A 26,730-nucleotide genomic window follows, 5' to 3' on the forward strand; every position below is an offset into this window, starting at 1 on the left:
ATGTAGCAAACTAGCTGTTATCAGTACACAAATATAATAAATGGGTGTTCCCTTTAACAGAGAACCGCACTGTACTTCTTCCATGGCTCAGAACCCGCTCCTCTGCTCTTTGGAGTACCAACAGCTCTCTTGGTTTCACACATAGTGTGAATCCTCGCATGGACGCATGAGACAGGGTGCAGCGTTAAGAGTGGAGGTTTTGGGCCTGTGTTAGCAAATACACTGTTTATAGTTTGCACAGTCTTAACAAGCCAACTATATTACAATCTAGATTCGCTACATGCAGGAGCAGGACCTTTGCAATGCAATCTGTGACTTACGAAACATTTAACTGGCAGGCCTTCTGGCATAGCTATGAATTTGCTTCACCATCTGCGAAGCGTTTTGCTACTTCTGAAATAGCCTGGCTTCCCAGCTCATAGTTTCGCATATTTGCGAAGTGCTGGACTTTCCAAATATTATGAATGTCAGTGACCTGTGCCAAAGCTTCTCGCAGCACTGCAGCAGTCATAATCAGTGTTATTATCAGGCTTCTGCATAAAGTGTTCACGCCAGCCGGCAACAGCAAGCACAAAGCTCACGGAAACCCCACACCACGCTATCAATGTCCAACTTCATATGCACTGCATGAGGTATTATGATTTTTTTCCTTCACAGTGAAAATAAGGCCTGTCCTTTATAAAGTTCAGGTGCAGCCTCATAACACATAACCAACCAGATGACAGCAATGGTGATGAACTTAACCATCATGCTACAGATAACACTGGCATTGTGTGTATAACTAAAAAGTTGCACTGCCATGGTAAAAAAAAATCTTGCAGCGCAGATGTTTCTTTTACCATGCCAGTGTGGAGAATTGACTTCAGTGTTTGCAGAAGTTCCGCAGAATTGCACTGGATACGTTAAAAAACAAGCAGACCTCCTTTTTGGAGCCCTTGGCTTGAAGGGTGGCTAGCTGTCGCTGCGTGTCTTTGGGCACAACCACCCAGCCACGTTCCACGTCACTTAACGTCTGCACGTAGGCTAGGTTCAGAGCTACACGGTCATCCATCAGTGCATTGTCCCAACCGCTGTCCCAGTAGCTGTAGTTACAGGAAAATAAGAAGGATTTGTCATTATTGCATGAACTAGTAGAAAGGTAATAACAAGCTTGAACTTCTGTTGACAAAAAAATTACAGGGTCTCTTAAGATCTCTCTTAAGAGGTGAACGGCGAAAGCCTACTCTTCCTCCTCTTATCATTCCCCTCCTTCTCGTTGCCTCTTCTCTTTCTTTTTTTTCTTTTAGTCATTACTGCTCACTACTAAGCTTTTTAGTCATTTGTAATCAATTGTGGTCATTACAAGCAATTGTCAGACTTGTTGGTCATATCATAGTCATTAGTATTCATTACAAGTCATTTAAGTCAATATTAGTCATAAAAAACATTTTTAGTCATTTCTAATCAATTGTAGTTGTTACAAGTTGTCGTTAGACATATTGGTCATTTCATAGTCATTACAAGTCATTTCAGTCATTATTAGTCATTACTGCTCACTAGTCAGCAGTTTTAGTCATTTGTAATCGATTGTGCTCATTACAAGCTGTCGTTTGACATACTGGTCATTTCATAGTCATTAGAAGTAATTACAATTCATTAGTAGTCATTGCTACCAATTAGTAGGCATTTCTAGTCATTTCTAATCAATTGTGGTCATTACAAGCCACCGTTAGACATATTGGTCATTTTGGAGTCATTAGTAGTCATTATTAGTCATTAGTAGTCATTATTAGTCACTGCTAGTCATTATTAACCTCTACCAATCTCTACTATAACGTCATCATTCACGAACTGTCACTATCAATCATTTTTCATTCTTTAATCTGTCTTTAATCTGCCTTCATATGGCATGATGACGCTTGGGTGGACACTCTTTGGCACTCTGGCGGTCAGGTGCGCTGACACAAACTTCACCACGAGTCTAGAAAGGCTTTCGCCTTAAAAGAATTGAAGCAAGTCAGTGCTAACATGTTAACGGGAATACTACCTGTGACCAGCACTAAGTTCAAGAAACTCATCCTAAAAATGCGTCATGAAATATGATTTTTTGTTTTGTCCCACAGTGCATCAGAAAACGCTTCCTGGGGGGATTGTAAGTGGGATGCCAATGCATTGTGACGCAATTTTAAGTATGGATGTCCCAATACTCGTGCTTCTCTTTGGATTTCTGCTAAATAGACCGGACTTCAGCACTGCTCAGTTTCAATTCCGCAAATGATACTGCATGCTAAGTAATTAAAAACTGATTTGTGGACTTGTTTAACTAGCTATATAATAACTGACGTTCATTGTGCAAGCCATGGCCACCTTATAAACTGATCCAGTTGAGGTGGCAGAACTCCTCTCGTGACAAATGAAGGATTATTTAAAGACCTGTACCCCCTAAGAAAATTAAAAAAAGGATGAACTGAGGTTCCGAGGTTTGGCTATTGAAATTTAACATAAAAGAAAACAGACCAATAAGTTGATCAATTGATTGATTGTAGCATCCAACGTCCACACACAGGCTATGATAAATGCTATAATGCAGGACTCTGGATGAATCCCGACCATCTGGAGTTCTTTAATGTGCACATGCAGGGTGTTTCACGTAACTATGCCCAGGATTTTAAAAAAAGTGGTTAGCCGCAGCTGAATGAAACCAACGGCATATGTTCTGTTGTCATGTGGCACTCCTTAGAGTATGTTTTATATTCCACTTAATTAGTTATTTAACAAAGATGAATTATGCAAAATTTTCAATCACTTTAAGGCCAAGTGCATTTCATTGCATTGTAGAGAGGGTTCAGAAATGACAGATCTAATTTCCTGTGGCAACATATACGCTGTGTGGTGATTTTTTTTTCAGCATTTAAAGATAGCCCACAAAATATGAAATAAAACCATGTGACTGCGCTCATGCACTATCATATAGCAGCGCTCTCAACCATGGTTCGTGCGCGTGGACCTTGGTGAAGTGAGTGGCCGCGGCTCTACGCGTCGGCTTTACAGTGCTCAGCATCTTTGACTGTGGTGCACAGAAAGGTAGCACTGTCGTCCTTGATAAGCGATAGGTTCGACGCACAGTTGAAAGCGCTGCAATACGATAGCACGCGAGTGCAGTTACATGGTTTTATTTCGTATTTTGCATGCTTTCTTCAATCGCCAAAAAATGTCGCCACACAGCATGTACGTTGCCACAAAAAATTGTATTCTTTGTTTCTGAACCCCCTCTACAACACAATGACACACACTAGGCCCTAAAGTGAATATTACAATTTTGCATAATTCACCTTAGTTAATCAACTAAGTAAGCAAGATATAAAGATACTCTAAGGAGCGCCACATGACAGCAAACCATACGCTGTTGGTTTCATTCAACTGTGGCTAACCACTTTATCTTTTTTAATTCTTGACACAAGTTATGTGAATCACCGTGTATATCTAAGTATACCAACATGTTTTAATTCCATCATTGTCAAAACACAGATGTTGCAGCTGGGAATAAAATCCACCACCTCTCGCTTGTACCAGAACGACATACAAGAACAGCAGTGATGAAAACACTTCTGTTCTTCACTGCAAAGAGGCCAAGCCCACTACAAAACACAAAGTGCAAATTACATTTAACATGCATGCAGAATGTGACGTACAGGGCAGACATGTACCAAGTGCTCTACAACACTATCGTCTTTTCAAATTTTTGAGTAAAACATAAAAATTATCCATTATAAGTTGCATTCAGTTATCTTGAACTACACTTAATTTTATTCAAAGGTTAAACAAAGCTGAAAAATGCTTTGCTGGCATACCTTTTCCTGATAACAATACAGTGACCTGGACCAGCTGATGTTTGGGAGAGGTAAGGGGCCTCAAAGTTTTCTAGCCGTTTCTGAACTGGAAAAGCAAAGAGGCAAGAAAATTATAAAGAGCACTTCAGGAAGTGCATGCATAACTTGCCAACTTCTCTTGCTTCAAGGAAGTTGAAAGTATTGAGAGTCCAGGCAAACACTAGACAATTTGGTAAAACTCAGTTTTATAAGTGCTCTGTTTTTTTTCTATTTTCTCCATAGCAATATAGTTCACATTTATGTAGGCATCTATATACATATAAAATAAAATGTGTTATCATCGTAAAACTGATAAAATTATAACTAACATTTGGAGCCCCGTATCGGCTAATTGTCACAATATCTGTGAAAAAACAGCGAGGCATACACAAATATAATGGCACAGTGAGCATGAATAAATGTTGAGCATATTGCCTTATATACAATGTAGCGTTTCTCGTGATTTATAGACAGTGCGTGATAAGCCTAACACTTGACGTGCTGATGGCCACTTTTATTACGATAGCAATTATATAGACACTCCAGGTGCATTTCTGCCATCGCTGTGGGCATCACCGTGATGTTCCGTACAAAGGCCAAGGGCGATAACATCGATGCTGCGTGCTATATGCTGTATGTGCGAGTGAAAGCGTGCGAGGGTGAGCGGACGATGGGAGTTCAATCTCATGTGCACAAGGGAGAAAAGCGGGGAGGAAGCACACCACCTTTCATCACGCATAACACACTGGGGGGAGGGGGTTCTACTCCAGCAGCTGCCGCGTATGGCGTGGGCCCTATGTTGAAAGTGATCTGCGATGAGTACAGAGCCTAGGTGTGCCAGGGGCACATAGCTTCATGTGCACTGTGTTCTGGCCGCTTAGTTTGTGTTGAAGCGAGAGGCAGCATGAAGCTAAATTCATTCTCTGCTGCTGCCGCTCCTCCTCATGCCAGCATTTTCACAGCGAGTGTCAGCGCTCATCGAGAAAGGTGTGTTAATGTTTGCCTGTGCATGCGTGACACCATGCTCATTAATTTAATTAGCAAGCGAATGTTTACAGGTTTGCGCAGCCGACAGAGCTACTATCCTTACTCCATATAGGTGTCTACTAACTTGATATCGCAATCGATGCTTTGCCTGTCAGATGAAACTGTGACTTTTTCTGGATAGATTACTGATCCCAAGTTCTAGTCAATTTGATGCCTTTTTGACAGCATGTCACAAACATGGTGCCTTTTCACAATGTAATTTTCTCACTGCTTCGTGCATAATTTGAGGTTCTCAGGCTTGCCAATGGTAGCTCCACAGTCGTTACACAGCTTCTTATGAACCACACCAGGTGGGACTTCGTGTGTACAAGCTACATACTAGGGACATGTACAAGGTGCAAAATGCCAAAGTTAGGCTTTTATTCACTTGTTTCTCTGTTGAGCGCGCACACTAGGTCAAGTATATTTCTACCTCACCAAATGAGTTTTCCTCATACAGGGATGTTAATGCCCAAAGTTATTTTGTGGCACTTTTTTTAGCAGATTAAATTTCATTTTGGAGCAGATAGGAGCAGATAAATTCTGGTTTTACAGCAGTCTGTAACACAGATATATTATTATTTCAGCTGTCTGGAGAATACAAGTTTTAATTTAGAGCATTATTATAACTAAGTGGGGTAACAGTCAAAAGCCTTTGCTTTCTGCAGCATTAAATAAGTGTTCAAGAGAAGCCAAAAGGCGTTTCTCCTACTACATTTATATTAAGTGCTGGTGAAGTGATTGGAAATGTTTTCCAAAAGAAGTTGTGAAGACACTACAGTTAGTGAACCCAGCAGTGATTTATTCAAAGATATTTCTAAGTAATGCAACAATGCCAACTAGCTCAAACCAAGATTATGCATGTGGCTGATTTTGCTTTGCCACTCACTAAAAGAACCCAGACGTCTGGCATCCACATTGAGTGATTGAGTGCAAGCCCACTCAATAAGCTAAAGGGAGCGACATTCCTCTTCTCTTGGCCTCCCCTTTTCTGAATCCCCTTGCTGCACGCACCTTCCCTTGCCACTCACACTCTCAGTTCAAGCTTTTTGATCATGGCAATCATACTGCGCAGCAATGCAAGTGACGTGATACTAGGATTCACGATCATGGGGTTGCGCACCGTGATAAGGAGCAACTGTCATGGCAGTGGCACATATCAAAACAAAACACAACAAAGAACAAGGGAAAAGACGTGGCCAACAGCATGAGTTTCCACGGAAAAGGCCCCAGCACAACCACGTGATTCCGCTTCACCAACAGTTAGTTGCAGATTAGCTCCAGACCTCCTATGTCCGGAGTTTTATTCATGGGACTTAATTGGGTGTGGCTGTTTGCACCCACTGGCAGCCAGAATACAAAAGTTACTTTTACATGCCCTCAGAGATCAACGACACAATGCCCTGTGCTGCATTGGTGATCTTTCACTGACACCTGCCAAAGCTGTTCTGGCTCAGCGTGGCACAATTTCGGTTATTTTTCCACTTCTGGCGTAATTTGGCGCACCTATTTGCTTGAATATCAAAGTGGCACAACTGGGGCAATATTCCAAACCCTGCTAATATCTAGGCAACAAAAAGCTTTTAATCACATTGAATCTTGCTTTCTTTACTTTCACATCAGCTTTATCAATATAATCGCTCAAGCTGATAAAGCCTTATGTAACAGCTAGTCTTCCTGCATGTGCTCTTGTCATGAAAAATGATAAAGGTATTAAAATGCACAATGTCTTGAACATAGTTTAAGTTGAGACTCACTGATTATGTCCGCATCTGTCCTTTTTACTAAAAACAAAGCAAAGTAGCATATGAGGTCTGGAGGCAATCCAATCTCCCTTGCTGCTGCCTGCAATGAGAACACAAAGAATGATAAGAGCCTGTAACTGGGAAGCAGTTAAGTAAGCTACCATGATCAAATTTTTTCAAGTTTGCTCTTGCTTCACGCAAGACAATTATAACCTGATGTCTGGAGACACTAGTTATAGCTTGTACAGAAAAATTTAGGAAGCAAGTGAATAGTGCAATCTGAGCTAAAACATCTGTCCCGCTTCAATTATATCTTGGCAATCCATTTGTAAAGAAAGAAAAAAAAGAGAGCAATACAAACAAAACATTTTTTAAACCCTTTTGTAGAACAGCCTATAGTTTTTACAAAACTCAGCTTTTTCTGTGAGGTATGAATAAATGAGGTGCTTAGAAATAGTTTACAACAAATTTAACTTTGCTATGCCAAGCCGTTTATTTTTTATGTATGGAATGTATTTGTCCCACTGATACTAAATGTTTTTACAAAGAGTAGGACGCACATGTCCCATTGACCCTCTAGGGTGCGAACGCAAAATATTTTTGACCACTTCCCTCATGACCCAAAACTCTAAAAAATATTTTTCTCATATAAGCAAAAGAAATTGAAGGCAGCATTGCCAACTCGTCTTTCGTTTTAGCATCTTTTCTGGCTCATCAAAAGCCTTCTTTCATGGCAAGAATGAGTTCTTTGTTATCGCACAAAGGTGATTAATGAATACAGCGCAAGTTGTTTACCTATTTGGTGTTCCTTTAAAATTTATTTTTGGTCCCATTCAAAGCGGCTTGGTGGTGCCCCGTGAGGATCACTTTGACTGTGACAATATACAGCTTCCAATATTGAATATAGAAATAAATTTTAAAGTTAACAGCAATATTAGGTTACAATTCCTTATTTCCACTGCTAGTGCTCTATGACTTCACGAGTATTGAGGAAACGTTTAGATGACCTCGGTCCAGGTACCTGAACGAATTATGAAGGCTATGTGAAGTAGATACAATCGACCGCAAACGTTTGCGGGGCACTGGTTCCACAAGAAATGTTAATTTTGGCTCTGTTTAGAAATGGCACTTATAATTTTATGGATCACAGTGGTGGTCACAAAAACGACTTTAAATTAAAACTTTGAATTCAAGGCTATGTGCCCTGGTTTCACTGAAATTCAGCTCTTCGTGACTCTTATGTACCGTAAACTTTTGCAATTGACTGTACTCTTGCAACGCAGCCTAAGCATATGCATGCATGCACATACACCTATTTCAGTCACTGCTGTAAGATGAGACAACTTACATCCATAACCACGTCAGTGGGGTCTGTGGAGAGCACAGAGACGGTGACCTTTTGCCAATTCATTAGAAACACGTCAAAGTCAACCTCCTTGGGAGGGGCACCGATGGTCTCCTGCTGAGCAGACAGCAGGAAGCCTGTGAAAGCCTCGTCGGATGAGACGCGAGCATCTTGGCTGGCTGCAAAGACAATACAGCCATGAGCAGGTACTTCTGCTGTTGGCTAAGGGCCATCCATCACTACTTATAACGAGTTTTCTCGGCTCCCACAAACAAGCAATGAAGGCAGGCATTCAGTATATGCTATTACTTGTCGAGGACAACTTCCACTGTGGCTAATGGCAATATACCCAGCAAAAAGAAATGTCTTGAAGAAATTGTTAGCTCAAACCTAAACTAAAATGACACATAACATGCAAATGCAACAGAGCAAACGGTCAGTAAGCATGATTTGTCATCAAGCTCACCAGACACTAAGACATTCTTCTGTAGCTAATGATTGGTAGTAAAAGTGCCATTTGTTCCAGGAAGTCCCAGATCCCTCCCCTACACCCCCCCCCCCTCCCCTCTAAAAAATGAACTGTATTTATTACATGCTCCTAATAATTCATTGCTTTTTTTTTTCAACATAAGAATTGCTTTCAGAAGACCATAGTGGCTGCATGTATACGCATTCCTTGTATAAATATGTTAAACAAGACAATATGCAAAGAGAAAGCTTATATCTTCACTCTTTGTAGTCATGAGCATTAACCCACTTAGCTGTCGTTCCAGTCGGGAACTATTTTGCGAGTTCAAGATGCTTTGAAGAAAGAGTACTTGCGTGAACAATTATGCAGTAGTTTATTTCTGAAAACTTCCAAGGCTCTTGTACTTTGCAAACTCTTCAGACACCATCATGTCGTAGGCAATCACCACAGAAACCATTTTCTCTAGACTTCCTCATTGTCACTTTTATCTTCAGTGCTCTCACCTTAGGATATGTACTGGTCATTTAACACAGAACATATCTGTCCACAGTACTAAAATTACCTTAAGGTTCTCTCAGCTCATGCGAAAAAAACATTGCCATCCTCTCAAAGATTTGCCCCTCAAAAAAATAATGCACAAGTTCCCTCAAGTGAGCTGCCAAAGAAGAACTGCCCTCAGTACACAGACACTGAAAAGAAAAGTGCTATAAAGACAAAAGAGTCCACAAAACTTGATGTAACAAACACAAGAGAAAAGAAAGAAAAAAGAAAGAGCAGCACACACAAGCATGTGTGTTGGGAGCGTCCCAACATCTGATCAAAGCCAATATTTTCGTGTGTTGAGAGGGGCTATATAAGTGATGGCAAGAAGTTGATATGCGAGATTCGAACCGACATGTAATGAGTAAGTGTTGCTTAAGAATGAATTAAACAAACCCTCTTATGTTGCTCATGACTGCACATGAGAGCTTGCAATACACACAAGCACAAAACACATGAACACAGACATCAAATCACAGCTGACATCCACACACACCTACCTAGCTGTATGTATTTTTCAAGAAATCCTCGTCGTTCCTCAGTTTGAGTTGGTGTCAATGGTAACAGCTTTTTCGGTGGGAACGGAGGGAGTGCTGCTGATCCAAACACCTTTTTTAGCTGAAAAATAAAGAATGAATACTATTCTGCAACCTTTTCTACAGAACCAATAGGCAAACTCTGCAAATTGTAGTGACTGGAATGTTGAGGAAGCTCCCCAAAAATGACAATTAAGATCACGAATGAGAAACTAGGCATCATACTATATAACGATTCATTTCATTTTCCATTGTTCTTTTCTTATCATGTACCATGCCAAGTGAGCAATTTTGGTGATAACGATGGCACCACAGTCTCTGAGCCAATGGTGAAAGGTAAAAGGCATAATTAAATTGGTCATTACAAATTCTCAAAGAAGCTGCAAGCCTGACTAATCAACCAGACACACGAAATAATTGGTTTAATGCATAAAGGAGGTTGGTATCACATGTGAAATAAATTACACTGGTCAAATGGAATTGTGTTTCAATGTAAGATTAGATCAAGAGAAAGAACCTTGTCTAAAAAGTAAATTAACCATTCCTTGGTTTTGCAGTGAAAGGTGTATGGCTGCATCCCACTGTTTGACAAAACAGAGATATTATGTTGTAACAAAACTCATGGCTTGTCACATAGGCATGAAAAAAAAAAGGAAAAATAAACTCAACAAAAACCTTCAGCTGTTCTGCATGGTAAAGGTCCTGAACTTCGTTGGCCAATAACATAACCTGGGGCATTACATCTAAGGATTTTTTTCATGGGCATTATTTCTCCTCATGCGCCCTGCTTAGTAGATGACCCCGGCAATAGCGAGGGTGCAGCTATATGCCAGCCAATTATGCATAGCAAAAAGAGTGAAAAATGAAAGGAATTGAAACAAAACACGACTGCTGAACTTTTTTGCTGTTTCAATTGTTTCCATGCATGCCCGATGGCCTCTTGAGCACATATATAGTTATTGTTCTTCCTAAATAAATCTTAGTTGCATGCCAACACTTGATCGCATCTACCTTCTTTGTCCCTTGTCATTTGAGCTGTTCGGAGCTCCTTTCAACAAGCATGAACTTGCCTAGCTTACAATTCTAGTGCCTTAAGTCAGCATACTAACTTATGTTTCTTGGCACACATTCCTTTCTACAAGGGCTCAGCTGCCAGCAGAAAGCATTTGGCAGCATTACATGGCACATCTTCTGGTTCCATTCAATCTAATTTACACACTAGTATTGAGATTATGCCTCTAACAGGTAATATAACAATTAGTGTCACCATTTTATAGCTTTTTTCCTTCTCAAATGATTGTGAAACCGAGTTTGAAACATTTGACAGCAATATAAATAAAACAAAAAAAGAGAACTATTCTGTTCCCCTCCTAATTTGAACAGGGGAGGGTTAAAAATTATTTGCATTCTATGTGCCTGACAATGAAGACAGGCTCACAGCAATAAAAACTCAATAGCCTTGCATGCAAAAAGAATAAAATGCTTCAAGCCTGTTATTTTATCTCAAAAACATGACCGATGTAGCCACACAACGAAGAAAAAGACAGACACGTATTCTCACTGCAGCAAAACCACGCACCTTCTGCAAGAGATTCAAAATTCTGCTTAAATCTAGACCTGTTTAACAAATGATGGTTGTAAAAGCAATACACTAGATACATCAACAAGACTTAATGCCACAAGGCAACACAGGGACCATGACAGGTGCTGCAGTGAAGCACTCCTGATCCGTGTTGTTCAGCTGGAGTTCTTTAATTACCTACCAGACCTTGGTACACGACAATTTTCCTCCCTTGCAAGAATCTAGCTGCTGTGGCCTGTAATCCAACCTACAACCTATAACTGTTGGCTTGCATTCAGGATGCCACAGCAACAGAGCTATCGCAACACATAGCACTCAACAATCAGGTCTCCATACTCCACCCTTGCTTTACTAGGATGTAGCCCAGGACTGAAATGCCAGTTCCTCATTCTTACATGGATGACAAGTGAACAATTCCAGCAATTACTCACCTGATCATGCAGACTGTGGAGCTGCTTATAGCGAACGGCACAATGAAAGGCTCCATTCACGTGTATGTTATATGCCTGAGGGATGAAACATCACACCAGAGTTACATTACACAGAGCACAGCCCTGGTATCTGTACAGCCTTTGTCAAACCTATATGGGCTACGTTGTTTGCAACTGTTTAAAGGAATTTCTTTTGTATGCCATAGGTTACAATACCCTTGGGAAATAAAAGGACTCTCCTACTTGCCATACAGAATGTCTGGATTGTCAGAACTGCACCAATAAGCCAAACAAATGTATATGTGGTGAATGTGCGGATTAGCCAGTATTTTTTTGCAAAAGGCTATACGTTGAGGAGCTAACACCCCTGCCACAAGAGAAGCTTCAAATAACCAGGGTTGAGCAGTAATTAACTTTTTAAACACAGTCAAAACACATAAGCTCTCTCACGTGCCCTACTTTGGTATATGCATTCTTTGTCGCATTCTGAAACCAAGTCAGTACCAGGCAGTCCGAAGTAATTCTTCAATGTGAAGTAATGTGTATTAATCAAAAAAGCATTTGAGCAGAAACATAGGAAAGCTTTTTTCCGACCAGTGGCAACTTTCTAATATGTCACTGGCCCTTATTTCAAGCTGACAAGCTCTTATACACTTAAGTTACAATGTCACATGTAGTTTTCAAGCAGTGCACTGTGTACAATATGAAAGATGCTTCGATCCTCACAATTATGCTGCGCTTTATTTAACGAAATATACATCAGTGTAAGCTTTACTACTACACTTTCTTTAGTGATCTGTACATGTTATTATACATTTTCGTGTTCATACATGTATACGTACCCTACAACGTCTCGCATGGCGCCATGTAACAAAATAAATCCCGTTACACTTTTTCTCTGTAAATGCGTGATACGATGAATTTTTCACCTATACTTGGACACCTTGTGGTAGAGAAGCATCAACGTAATACTTCTCTTCACATCGCGTCTTCATCTGAAGTGACAAAACCTTCGAGATGTAAATAAAATAACTAAGGTGTTATGCGGACCTTTTCATCAAGTTTTCAACACTCGATCACAGATAAGAGGACTGCGCAGCAAGTTACACAACTTGAAGTGCTGTCTTCCAATCACTGTTTTTGGTTTTAAACCACAACAGCCATACTAAAAGGAGAACGGGAGCAGTGGCCTACTTTGAAAACTGCGTATAAGGCGAGCTCTAGATGGTTCCGAAATAAGGAAGAAGGACCTGCACCTACATATGATACACAAACTATCGAAGTGCTCGCGATGTGTAGGGGACGAAAAGAACAGCTGTAGTGAGAAAACATTCACTTGTTCTCTAAACTACCCCAGTTACGAAACACACACGCGAGTTGACTGAATTCTTGCTACCAAGATCCACGTGCTTGTGCACCTCAAAAGTTGAGTGGCGGCAGGTAGTGGTAAAACCGATCATCAAAAATCCAGACAAACTTCAACTATGCCACGGTCTACGCGATCCCGCTCAACTCGACACACAGCGGGGTTCCTCAACAAAGCTGCTCGGATCGCACGAATTTTACTTACGACGTATGTGGAGCCGCTTTCGTCTTTAAGTTCTTGCGTATCCGGTATGGAAAAATGCATCGTTAAGCAAGCAACGGGGCTTCACCAGAGCACATGGAGAACAAAATAAGTAGCAGTAGCTATGTTTTTGCTACATATGTTTCGGCTGGCCATTCCCCCTGGACCGAACGACGACCCAACACCGCGATCCTCCGCCGCAATGGTTGTGTCCTTACGCAGTGTAATGCAAATAGCGCAAAGCTCTACGGAAACCTACAACAGAAGTAAGCTTGCCCGCTTGACATGCTAAAAACTTGGCGCACGGCTGCTGAAGACGAACACTTTAAAAAATAAAAATGTAAAAAAAAAGAAAAAAAAAGGGACGTTGGCCCGTAGCACATCGCGGCTTGGGGGCTTGGTATCTGCAGCAGTCCCAGCGGCAGCGCGCTAGCGTAGCGTAGTAGCCGCTGTGCTGCCAGCTGTTTTTAAGTTTCTACCACGGAACATAGTTAATAATATAACCAATCCACGTAATGCTGTTGACGTGCGCCACAAAGGTGGGTCTGGGCCAAGGCAGGATTGTAAACCTTGCAATTGAATGTACGCACCTGTGTGTGGGCGGCGTAGTGCATGGGTCAAGTTTCGTTTGCGCGTCTTTATTTTTCTCCAAGAAAATGATTTCTTCCAAAATGCGTGGCGTCGCTCTAGGTGGTAAATACCTATTTGTGTTACCGGCACATGCCACATTCAACACCTAGCCGTCTTCTAGAGAGGTAGGTCAAACGCAATGCTTGGTCACAATTTGGAATGCAGGTTTATTGTAGAAAAATGCATAAGCAATGTGGACGTACAGATCTCAGTAACATTCCTTCTCCTGTTGTTTGGCATTCTCCTGCACCTATACACATATGTCAACATGTAGAACTTATACATGGGTGCAAAGGAGCATCTAGGAACTAATTTGAAAAAGGAATACTTGGCACCAACATCTACTTGCTTACGGCACTGAGTATGAGAGCAGCAGTAACTTCTCAGCACTGAGAAAAAGAAAAAAGGCCAAATGTTAACGCACTGCAGCGTTGGATACCTAATCATCAATGATACAGCTAAATGTTGATGCCAGGTGCCCTCGAGTAGCAAAAGGGTTGAGTTAATATTTGTCTCTGACAACACAGAGCTTTTTCATAAGTGACTTAGGAACACACTTGTTACACTAATTAAATAAAGAAAATCACATCATGCATCCATAGAGTAATGATGCATCCATGGACCTTTGCTTTAGTTTCTAGAACTAGTACCCAGGAGCAACTACAGTGCTCACTTTAATATTTCCTCCGTAAGTTGCAAAGCGCTGCTGTACTTGTACGATACTATAAATGTTAAATAGGATTTTACTGTTAAATACAGAGCTGTAACAAGCATTCTGCAATGCTGTTGCAACAATGCAGAGCTTACCATATATTATACTGATGTCACATGGCCACTTTCTATCACAACTGAGCCCAATCTGGATCGCAATTGTCAACTGTGAGTGGCTGCTTGCGCAAAGGAGGCAATTGCAATTAAGAAATTCAATCGCAATCGAAAGTGCACCATGTGCCACTCATGTTAAACACATACTTAAGGTGCCACAATAGAGTAACATATAGTGAAATATATGTAACCGAGGTTACAGGAAAATACCTGCAAAATAACAGTTAATGAATGCTATGCCCACAGTACTCAACTACCTATATTGTCCCATCACTCATTTCAAGTGACATAACTTGAAAGACAATAGCATGAAGAAAGACAGAGGTCACCTATAGAATTGCTTCTAAATAACGAAAGCAAACTCACAAAGATTTAAATAAAATATTATACATCAAATAATTTGTCAGAGCACAGCACAAACAATACAAACCAAAATTAGCAGCCTACATGCTGCAATGAAAAAATGCTTAAGAGATCACAACACCCAAGCAGGGATATAAGAGCAAACATAAGCCTATGTGGTACCTTAGGAAAAGCTTAAGAGGAGAGTGGCTAGATGATTGCACAAGCATGACAATCAATACAAACTATCCATAATTCAGTATATTGCACATATATGGGGGAAAATAAAAACAAGCATGTTAACACTCATAGCCCCATGCAACGCTCTACCACAGGCAACATATGTGCAAAACTCGAGATTAATGAGGGAAACAGGGCTAAGCATACCTAAACCCACGCTGAACACCATGTTGCTTTACAGGTTATCCAGTGTATGTTCCAGTTTCTATAACCCCCTGTATGTTTCAAACCTGATGAATCGCACTGCACATCTGGTGGTCTCATAGCAAAGATTGTTCCTTAATAGATCACAGTACCATTGCTATTGCATAAGGAGATAAAAAAGTTGAGCTTGTCCCTACAATCCACAGAGTACCCAAAAAGGCAAAAGAACAGAAGTGTGGTTACTGGCACAATGAACATGTACACACATAGAAATGAAAATTTAGCAGCCGTTGCATCATTCCCCCACCCTCTTTTCTGAGACTTAATACCGCTTATTCGCAAATAAAGGTTTTTCTGCCATTGCCATGGCAGCAATAGAAAATAGTGCTTCCACTAAAAATGCTAAACAAGCACAGCAAGGTCATGATCAACACTTCCAGATGACAGAATGGTAGGTTTTGGCCATGTCATAGCACACTACCTATAAGAGGTCACTAGAAGGCAGAGAAATAAATCTTGAGCATTACAAGGCCCTGAATCCCAGAAATGCATATATCTGTGCCAACGGCACTACACAAGCTTGTGTTTATGCTCAACATGACATCTTTACATATATGTGCACGCAACGTGCACTGCACTCAGGAGGGGCACGTGAGGGGGGGGGGGGAGGTAGTGCATAGTCAGCAAGCATGCACAATCTACATCAGGAATTTCTTTTCCAGGATGTAAGGTTTTTCAGACGACTGAAAAAGGTAAACCCAATTGGTGCATGAAGGTGTGAAACAACTTTTAGAGAAAATGGCAGACTTACAGCTGCAAGTACACACACAAATTCAGCACAAACTAGCAAGAGGCAACTGTCCGGTAAGGCAACATAACGTAGAAACTAGCTTTCACAAAATTTGGCAAAAAGTCTAAATAAAGCAAAGTGCACCAACTGACATTTCTTCTACTTACAATGCCACACAAAGAAGAATCCTCGGGAATGTTAGCCTCGCATGTGCATGTTTAGGCAGAGAATCTGAGGCTTACCACCGATTAAAGTTACTCTTGCAAATGAGGTGAAAATGAGTAGATCGAGGCATCTATTTAACAATCTGTAGGTGCAGACCATGATGACCATAAGTTAATGAAACCAAAGGGCTGCAGGGGGACAGTCAAAGTAAAACATTGTTTCAGATTCCCCCTGGCACACAGAAATGGTGGAAGGTCATCTCGCACCTGCCTGCAACTTGCAAGCAATAATAAGTTAGCCAGTAGTAGAAACACAACAGAAAACATAGGTACGCATACTCATTGTCCCTTTCCATCAGTTCAAGAAAGGGAACAAAAAAAATTGTTGCAAGGCAATGATGATATAGAGGAAAATTGTGCAAAAAAGTAAGGCATGACAATTAGAGGAGAGGGTTCGAAGCTTCCAGCAGCAGTAGCTATAAAGCTGATCGTGTACCGTATGGTACATGTCAGGTTGAGACAAGGCGCACAATACTGCGCTCGGCGAGCAGCTGGTCAATGTGAACATCATCGCTGCTGGAGGTGTCAACGAGACGCACCACTAGGTGCTGGGCACCCTCGACGCCCGTCTTGGTGTCAGGCCTCTTGGCCACAATGCGTGCCACAAACTGCCTGTCCTTTACAATGTTTCGGAAGTTGATGCAGTCCACCGGATTCCAGTCGTTCTGCACAGGTTCTACACCTAGGATTGGATAAAGAAAGGAAAAGGTTCAGACATGCAAGGCATTACGTACTGTATGAGCAAGTGCCCACAGCCATTTTTGGAGCACAGAAACTTCAGGGACACTGAATTTCATTGCTGACCAGGAATATTGCATACGACATGGAACAATACCATCAGCTCAGTAAGTTGCAAAATTCGAATACAGTTAAACCTCAATATAACGAAGTTTGTAAAATCGGCAATTTGCTTCGTAATATCGAAATTTCATTCTATTGAAATTCGATCTTTCATGCAAATAAGTACAGTCGCCAATCGATTTTTCTTGCATGAAAAAGGGCCGCAGAATTTTCTGAATCGAAAAAAGCAAACTTGAATAAGAAAAAAGTTCATCTTGATGAATTTGGGAGTTGGCGACGAATGATACGATTTCACGCCCCGACAACGATATCTTCACATTGGCAGTACAAATTAAGCGAAGTCAGCCACGCATTCGCGTGCACACAGCCCTCGCGGCTGATAGATTCACCCGTGCTGGAATGACGCTGTAAGGAAAAGTGCCGGCAGCGGAGAGCGAATGCTTCCTCTGCCTCTCGCTCCAATGGGTCACTGAAACTCGAGATTACGCAACCTCTAATACTAAAGGTGCGGCAAGGCAGCTTAAATGGTGCCACGTCGTCTCGGCATGCTCACTCTTTGCATAGGTGGCAGATATGGTCCAAGACTCTCAAATTCAACAAAATAATTTTTTTTTAAATTCATTTTTCCTGATACCCCACCATTCAAAAAATTTTATGGCCCCTTTCACACAAGAAAAATTTGTTGGTGATGGTACCAATTTGCATAAAAAGTCCAATTTCAAGATACCGAAATTTCGATATAATGAATTAAAGTGGCGATTTTACTGACTTCATTATATCGAGGTTCAACTGCAATACCGTCCACAATTAGACGTCCGGACAACTGAGGAGCTTGTAAATGATAAACAACGGTTCTCAATTATCTGGGGCACTATGGAAATGAGAGTAATGAAACAAGGGAACAGTATATTACCAGATGCATGTACAGTGTTGAGTTTGCTGAAGGAGAGACGTCTGATACTACAGCCTTGCATATTGTTTTCAAGAGATGCAAACATGGTGAAACATGCCAAATTATAAATCAGAACAAGTTCGTATACTGGCTGCTTATGTAGGTTGCTTATAGCGAGGCATTCTTATTGAACGGAAATTACTGAGCAGAAGTTGCCTGTCCCATGCATTCACTAAGGAACTGTTGCTTGTGCGGAACTGCAGCTATCGTGCAGCATAATCATTTGGAACAGGCCTCACCCTTGATGGTGCGATAAATGTTTTAACCTCTTATATCCTAAAGAAACAAATATTCGACAGCTTAGAAAAGTGAATTCTCAAGTTGAATAACAAGGAATATTTAATTCGTATTGGAAATTTAAAATATTTGTGCACCTTAAAATATTTGTGCACCCCTATATACAGTACATTTTCCAGCTTCCAATTTAATCGCAGTCAGAGTGAAGCTTTCAGAATTGCTGTTACATGTAGAACATCAGTTTAACGTTTCTCTACACTAAAAATTTTGATTCCTTAAAAGCATTGTCTGTCTCTACTATGAGGGACGTTCCAAAAGTAAGCTTCATTATTTTTAAAATAAAAAGATAGTACACCAGGTGAGACAAACAATCGCCACAAGAATTCACGCCCGTTGCTGGTTCAACAATGGAAGGAGTGTCGGCAGAGGAGGAATGACACATGCGCAGGGCGTCGAAGAAGAGAGAGTTAGCAGCAGACTGGTGTGCCCAGGGTTATTCAAGTACAAATCATGATGGCAGACAGACGTGTGCTGACAACGTGGTCACCAATAGAAATGCATGCTGTTATCCAGCACGAATGGGCACGTGAGACTAGTGTGTCCGTCATCCACGAACGCCTACAGATCGTGTGTGGTGAAGAGGTCATCCTCAGGCCTTGCATCGCAAGGCACCGAGTTTTACCAGAGCGGTTTCTTCAACTTGATTGCATGCTACGACAAATGTGTCAATGTCGGTAGTGACAATGTGGAAAAATAGTGCAAGGTATATAGTCCATGATGCTATGATGTACAGTCCATGATGTCATGGTGCATATTTTCGGGCAATAACGTTTCCGTTGAAAATAAATGGCAAAACTTACTTTTGGAACGTCCCTCGTATAAACATTCCACTGTTCCAGTTCTCCAATGTACAAAACAACACACAAGTACTTCAAGTATATTAACAAGTTGCAGGATACGAAGTTTAATGCAGCTCAGATGACACTTTAGGATTTGACATGCAACCACCGCAAAAGAATCAATAACATAGTAGGTCTAGAAAAAATAAAAGATCCTTGCATAAGCATAAGCTGTTGCAGTAAAGACAAGGTTTTATGATGCCATGCATAGATACCTGTATAAAGATACCAATTTGCGCAGGATGTTTCCATTAGTATGTAAATATAGTTCAAATCACCCCTTTTATGCCCCACTTATCTCAAAATCTAAATAGATTCGCACAATAACCAACTTCTTTTTTTTCTGGCTCGACATGGTCACAAAGTTAGTAAAAGCCCACATGCAGGTTTGGTGCTACAATGTGACTTAGCAAACGGTACACATACCAGCAAGGGATGCCTGGATGGCCTGCACTGGCAGGTGCCTGAAACGTTGCCACAGGGGCTGCAGCTCTGACGGTTGCATCATGCCGTAGTCCCCGTAGTCCACGAAGTACACACTTGCCATCAGTGGCCCCTGCACCTAGTTGGTTAGAGACATCATTTAGTTCCATTTACTCTTTGCACAAACACCACAGACGAGAAAGCAAGATTGCCACATCGACAATTTGCAAACAGCCTAACAAGAACCAATGATGATCAAGTGGTGTTATTACTGATTGGGGAGTAAACCTGTTTCTGTTAAAGAGAGTGAAACAGCGGCCTGCGAGTACAGCGAAGCCTGCATATATCAAACTCGGAAAAATATGGAAATCAGTTTGATATACTATGTAATTCAAAAAAGAACTCTTAAGTAACTGCACAACGTAATAGCACATACCATCTTTAACAGCACTTTATTGACAAAATGGACTTAATTTCAGCTTTACTATGGCACAAAATAGTCCCAAATCTTTTTCTTCAGCATCTCCGTTGTCCAGGAGAGCATGCATTTTTCCATGCTGTAGCTATGGAAGGCTGCCAGCGAAGGCTGCAGACAGAATCCATGTTTGTGCAGAAGCACCGAAACAAGGCAGGAGCACATGCATCACGTTGGAGAAGGTGGTCACAGGATTCAAGTTGTCTTCACGGTTCCCTTCACTAATGTACTGATCCACGCCATCGGAGATGAAAACTTCGTTCTAAGCTCTCCTGTGGTTGCGGCACCTTCGTCCGCGTACACAAGCTTGCGATCATTGAGCCATCAACAGCTTCTGGAAACGCTGAAATCTTGCCATAAAATTCACCAAAATAGGTGGCAGCTTCATTGCACTTTTCGGAAGACTTCACTGTCGTCACCGAGAACGCGGAAACTGGCATGACAATCGGTGCCTTGGAAAATGCCTTGTAACATTCTCTTTTTCTGTCATTTCACTGCACACATTGTATCCTTACCACTCCTTTCTGGAGTGCCTTTTGGCCCTGAACGTATACACAATAAATAAGTAAATTAATTAATCAATTAATTAATAAAAGCGTGCGCTATGCTGTTGACAGCACCACGCATTTTGAAATAGATAGGTGAAGATGCTTATTACAAAAAGATTGGTAGTGATAGCTGTGAATGCCACGTGCAACGAACCCGGAGATTTGATGGTACCAAAATGAGAAACTGTGTGTGAGACGAGCGGGCGAGTGTTGCGGCGAAGCTTCCATGGCGGGCAGCTATATACTGTTGTCGATCACGCCTCACACATTTTCTTGTTTACATGGGATCTAGTGGCCAGAAAATGTATCATACGATCGTAGTTTGGCGATGTACTGAACATTGGTGCCATAAAATCAAGTTTTCTGGGAAACGGTAAAACATGAGCGTAACTCTATTGGGTCATTTTCTGTGTTCTCGATTGCGAACATTGGTGCCGGGAAAACATATGTAATGGAAAAATATCAACAAGCCTCTGCTGTAGTTTTTTCTCTTGTGCAATCATATATTGTTCACATCACTATATGTTTCTAGCAGGCTTCCCAAGTGTGAAGCATGATGGCAGCTACTCATCACCATGGCCTCTCAGATTAAGTAATTATGAATACACTTGATAACTGAAAGTCACAATGAAATGAAACTTAGTGATGACTCCGCTGATTATGAATCTATCTCTGATGACGGCAATTATTCAGGAGGCTCCAATGGAGGTGATTACTCAGGAAGCTCCCCTAATAGCTGTTCATCAGTAAACAACTACAGCAACCTGATGCCTCAAAAAGGAAAAAAATTTTTCACTCTAAGTTTATTCAGTCAGTGAGTGAGGGAGGGTGAGTGAGTGAGAGAGAGAGAATGAGTGAGTGTATAGATGCTTTTGAACTAAGAAAAAGGCTTTTACAGTGCAAACCAAGGCACATCTCGTGCCCTCTCATTTACAGAGTACAAAAATTTGTACTTTTTTTGCACTGTTATCATGTGTTTATTCTCCATATACTAAAATGCATGCGGCAGCAGTAACTGATATGAACTTCTCAAAGCAGCACCTTTAATGTGCATCTAAATCTACATTCTACAATCTACAATTGGCATTCCACGACACACTAGAGTACAGCTGCTGCGGTTGGGAATCCAACCAGCAACTTCATGCTAATCAGCAGAGCTCCATAGTTGCCAAACCATATTAAAGGATAGGACGATGGCAAGACCAACCTGTTGCACCAGCACACGATACCAGCACTTGTCCATGTGGCGGCCTGCATAGTAGCGGCCCTTGCGCAGCAGTGCCTCGGGAAGGCCTTCAGGGAAGGCACTGGAGCCCTCGGCAGCATAGAAACTCTGCATCTCAGACATCAGGGCATCCAGCTGTGCCCCGTGAGTCCACGACTGACATGTGAAGTTCAGTGGGTTGGCAGCCTCCGTTACATTGACGTCCAGGTAATCCCCAACCCCAGGGAGCTCAGGTGCTGCAAGGGGCTTGCCTTGCAAGCCTTCCTCGTCCAGCTCGGGCGACGACATCAGGCTAAGTGCCGCAAGCTCAGACGATGGCGAGGTGATGCTGGAGATGCCTGGGCCATCCCCTGAAGGCCCAATGGTCGACGCCGATGCACTCACTTTTGATGGTGGTGAAAAGTCGCCAGAACCTCTGTAAAGGGAATGCAAGGGAACAAGAATTCCATGACATAGTCAGGAACACAACATCATGAAACAGAATGCTGCCCTTGAAGAATTTAGAGGAACCACTAACCCCCATATTCAGAAAGGCATCTTAGCTTGAAGCCCACATTTGAGTTTATTTAAATTATGTCTCTCGTGAACACACTAAAGGAAACACAATGAGCATCTTGGGCGCGTTTGCACCACGCATTGTTTACATCAAGTCAAGCATGGACTTCATGTTAACATGCATTTCTGAATACAGGAGTAAATCGCAGTAGACCAGGGCTAGACACTCATTTATCCACTTCCCGTCATTGAAAACGATGCTCAGTAGGCTGTTGGTACATTTTGGCCTGCGATTTCATAGCGATGCCTTCCGCTCAATTCTATGCCACCATTATTCACTGTTCACATGCAGCCGATCCCATTGATAATGCAGGCGTAGCATTGCTGTAACCACTGAAAAAGCACGAAAAGGAATAGCAACGGAAAAGGTGTTGCTACAAAATTGCAGCCCCGGTGTTTAAAGGCCAACTACAATGAAATTTCACTTTGGCTAAACTTGTTATAGATGAGTAATATATACCACTAACACAATCTTGGCAAAGCCGTAGGGCTAGTAATTAAATAGTTTTTTTGTTAGTGGGCTTTTAACAGCACCTAAGCAAACAATGTGTGTACCTGGTGGTTGTCGCAACGACGTAAGTTCCAGCACACAGCCTTTGAGATTTTTCAGCATGCTGCCCTAACTAGTGTTAAGGCAACAGCATTCATCGCTCTGGCCAGTGGCGTAGCTAGGTCATCTGGCACCCGGGGCCCTTCGCTCTTCTGTCACCCCCCTCCCCCCGGGTGTAGTCGAGGAAGGCGAGGATATCGACAATTTTCGGGTGTCTTCAGACGTATATGACACCCCCCCCTGCTGGCCCTGTGCACCAGGGGCCCGCGGCCCCCCGGCCCCCCCTGTTGCTACGCCACTGGCTCTGGCACATTGTTTTTGCCAACAGTGTAACTTTGCTTGTTTGTTTTCTGAATTTTTTTCTTCTAATTTTTCTTCTTTTCTTACTTTTTATGTATTCATTATTTCTTTAAACTTTATACATATACACTGACGTGGTCCCATGTGTGACAAAGGTAGTTCAAAGGACGCATTACAGGTCCCCGAGCTCACAGGGGTATGTGCCATTGAGCTTGGACCCTTTCTACACAATCACCATGATCAGACCACATAATGATTTCAAACACATTCTTTTTCTCAAACTAAAAAAAAAATCTAAAAAGAAATCCTCAAACACATTCTTTTTTTTTCCAGATCCTCGCAATAGACAGGGTCGGGGTAAAAGAAAAAAAAAAAAGCAGGACGGGAACAGTGGCATGCTTTTGAAGGGGCAACACCAACATGTTGATGCACAACAATTTCCGACAGGGCTCCCGGGTCCTGGCGTGTCAGAGGGAGCTGTTCAACACACTGTTTGTTTTGAGAAACGAATGTGACACCTGAACTCGCTTTCTGCCATCTCTTCAAATGCATTTCGCACCTCCAACCACTCTGCTTCCCCCTTGAGCAATGCCAACGCAAAAACCAAAGCTTCCACTGCAACTGCCATTTTCTCGAATTAGATTATTGATTGGATCTGATGCTCCATTCCATAGCTGCAGTCGTTATTTGGACCCGATTCAACCTACCCCACGTGCCATGCAAAGCTCATCTTGTAGTAAGTGCAAGAGCGCCTGAACGGAACACCTCTCATCATGTTCTCCTCCTAACAGGCGAAGTGTTCGGTTGGAAAACGATTGGCAAAAGCGTGTCGTTATTCTGACATCACCAAAGACGTGACTGTGCCCTGCAACGGACGACGTTGGCACAGTTTAGACCAATCATGTGAGGCAAAACTGAATGCATGTTCCGAACAATGATCTCCGATGGCACCCCTGGAAAACCAGGGTGCTGGTTTAGTGTCAAACTGGCATCCGCCACCGTGAGAAAGAATTAACCGCCAATTACGATACTCCCAATTATGAAATTCGAGCACAACTCTTTCAGGTTCTTGAATTGCACTGGTTGCATCACTCATTGTTCATAAAATGTTACAGTTACAGTTCACTTTGTGAGAGCGGGTTACTTGCAAGCGTATGTGTGCTATTCCCTTTTTGTGCACTGCACATAAAATGTCTTCAAAATGTTTTGATTGTGTGCAAGTGTGGCAGTGTTTTCAAGGCTTACTTCTTAATTTGTATGTTTTATGTCTGTTTTTCTATCTTTATGCAGTGTAAAGTGCCATTAGGAATGATGGCAAGGCACTGTAAGCACATGCAGAGTCTTTATTATTTCTAGCAATTTGGTGATGTACTATTCACACTACAGTCAAACCCACTTATAACAATATTCAAGTGCCACGAAAGTTCCATTCTTACAACTGATAATTGTTATAACCTGGTTGCATGAAAAAATCAAGATAGGGGGATGGCAAAGTTGTTGCGAGAAAACTATAATGGTGGGGAGGCCAAGTGCCCCTCCTCGCCACCACCTTTCTGCATCTGGCTGCTGACTGAGTTGACTTGTTTGCTTCCTGGACACTCCGATCGTGTGTAACAAGCTGCAGCTGCCGGCATTACAGAATAGCACTGCTATAACAACTGCAAAGAGGTGTCACAGGTGGCAAGCGATATGCGAGTTCCACCAAGGCATCGCTTTGGTAACCCCAAAAGGGGCCTTTTAAAAATACGAGAAAGTTGCCACGGCAGCCTGTCTGCTTGAGAAATCCAGAAGAAACACTGAGGCAAGATCACAAGCATCTCGCCACATACTTCTCAGTAGCTTGCACGAGAAAATCTTGCAAGCTTTACGCGAAACTTGCTGACATCCTTCTCCAAAGCATTCAGGTGCTCAACGTTGTGCAGAGGATGGTCCCTAGAGAAAACGAAGCACCGGAGGGACTCAATCATCTGCCGGGCCTCCTGTGAGAACAATGTTGAGGCAGCCTGCCCTAACGTGCCATCACTTCCGTCGTTGCAGTCGCTATCTCATGCAATCATGTTCGCGACAATTGCCTCACCGGTTAGAAGCACTATGTTTACAAATCTATAGCCATGCACTTTATTTTCACCGGCAATGTTGTGCATTGCCGATGATCAGTGGGGGGATCAGCTATATTCTGTTTCGGCAGCGAGGCAAACTATGTGGCCGGAAATGATTTCAACGCAACCAACAAAGACAAACGCGAGCGATTAAACTGTTTTTTAGAACTGTGCTGAATGAGGAGCCAACGAGCAATCTGGGAACAGCACAGTTGGCGCGGTCCATTCGCGTTTCAGAGGGTGGTGCGGCAGTGAGCTATGGGCGCCACTGCCCATTTGCATTCGGAGGGTTGGAAGGGCAATGGGAGAGAGGCGCGTGGAGAAGGCTAGAAAATGAGCACACGGCAGCTGTTGGGGCAGCGGGCTATCACTCAGTGGCTCGAATTTCAAGTTTTCTTTTCAAGGATCTTGCATTTCACTACCTTTTGGCATGGACACCCAGTAGCCAGACTTCATCATTATAGTCGATAATGCGGCAGCAGTGCATTGTAGCAAGCAGGTTATTTCACCATGGAAAACATACAAAAGTTGACGATGCGCCAGCTTCTCATTGTTATAACTGATATATTGTTAAAACTGGTATCATTATAAGTGGGTCTGATTGTAATCATTTTCCCCTTCTCCTTCCTCTTCTGGAGTTTCCTGGGCAAGCCAAGCCCATGCCTCTTGCCGGACTTGTTCAGCTTGTGCTCGGCGCTTGGGGATGTCTTCGGTGTCAGTCAACTCTCGCTCGGCGTGCTGCCGTTTGCGTCGCTGCTCCATTCTCTTCACTCGATGCTTGGCCTCTCGATTATGTAACGAACCCGGTACATCCATAGCACACACAGAACCAGTAGCAACTGCCAGAGGAGATCAAACCAAGGAGCCTCTGCTTACCCTTCACCTCTGCAATGCTTTGCCTCCTTTCTCCTTCCCTGCTTCGCTCAATGCCGTTTAAACTTTCATCTAGGTGGTGGTGTTTTGCTGCGCAATCAGCACACTCCTCTGCACTTTCCCCGCAGCGCAATTCTCTTCTCCACCTCCAGCCGCCTCCCTCCTCGGGCACTCGCATCCCTTGTGGTGACACACATAACCCCACCGATTTCACAGACAGGGCATGTCCAATTGGGCATAAAAAATGTGATCATGGGAACGTGTGGCTCGCGCGGAGAGCATTTGCTAGCGGCAGTGGCGCGGTGGGCCTGAAGCCCACAACAGCACATTGTTTCCATAATGCTATCAGGAGATGTGCTCGCCACATGCCTTAGTAATGACCGTCATTGGCAACTGGGTGACGGCACACTCTACTATGCCGCTATCTAGTAGCAGGTCACCGCAGTGGAGCACAGCTCTTGCACAGAACCAGCGTTTGAACTCTGCTTTCCTCCACGCCCTTTCGCCAT

At 42.5% G+C, this 26,730-nt stretch overlaps 2 protein-coding genes across 7 annotated transcripts in view; both read right to left on the reverse strand.

Annotated features, from left to right (window-relative positions):
* Positions 1–13,718, reverse strand: part of LOC135898898 (sorting nexin-17-like) — a 33,059-nt gene extending 19,341 nt beyond the window's left edge. For 2 of the 4 annotated variants that reach the window (XM_065428110.1, XM_065428109.1), the window contains exons 1-7: positions 12,717–12,869; positions 11,523–11,597; positions 9,474–9,591; positions 7,968–8,143; positions 6,632–6,719; positions 3,831–3,915; positions 920–1,082 (exon numbers count right to left, since the gene is read on the reverse strand). In XM_065428110.1, coding sequence (XP_065284182.1) covers positions 920–1,082; positions 3,831–3,915; positions 6,632–6,719; positions 7,968–8,143; positions 9,474–9,591; positions 11,523–11,597; positions 12,717–12,854 — 843 coding nt within the window. In that variant the 5' untranslated portion in view covers positions 12,855–12,869. Of the gene's footprint in view, positions 1–919; positions 1,083–3,830; positions 3,916–6,631; positions 6,720–7,967; positions 8,144–9,473; positions 9,592–11,522; positions 11,598–12,716; positions 12,870–13,092; positions 13,543–13,679 lie in introns of those variants that run through there. The other 2 variants (XM_065428113.1, XM_065428112.2) reach the window with 2 other exon arrangements.
* Positions 13,719–13,866: 148 nt separating this feature from the next.
* The window catches only part of LOC139052443 (tudor domain-containing protein 7B-like), a 101,108-nt gene continuing 88,244 nt past the window's right edge, over positions 13,867–26,730 (reverse strand). For all 3 annotated transcript variants that reach the window (XM_070529546.1, XM_070529548.1, XM_070529547.1), the window contains 3 exons: positions 21,827–22,259; positions 19,600–19,735; positions 13,867–16,966 (listed from right to left, as the gene is read on the reverse strand). In XM_070529546.1, the coding sequence (XP_070385647.1) occupies positions 16,734–16,966; positions 19,600–19,735; positions 21,827–22,259 (802 nt within the window). In that variant the 3' untranslated portion in view covers positions 13,867–16,733. The remainder of the gene's footprint in view (positions 16,967–19,599; positions 19,736–21,826; positions 22,260–26,730) is intronic.

The sequence above is a fragment of the Dermacentor albipictus genome, unplaced genomic scaffold, assembly GCF_038994185.2.
Source record: "Dermacentor albipictus isolate Rhodes 1998 colony unplaced genomic scaffold, USDA_Dalb.pri_finalv2 scaffold_23, whole genome shotgun sequence".
Classification (NCBI taxonomy): domain Eukaryota; kingdom Metazoa; phylum Arthropoda; class Arachnida; order Ixodida; family Ixodidae; genus Dermacentor; species Dermacentor albipictus.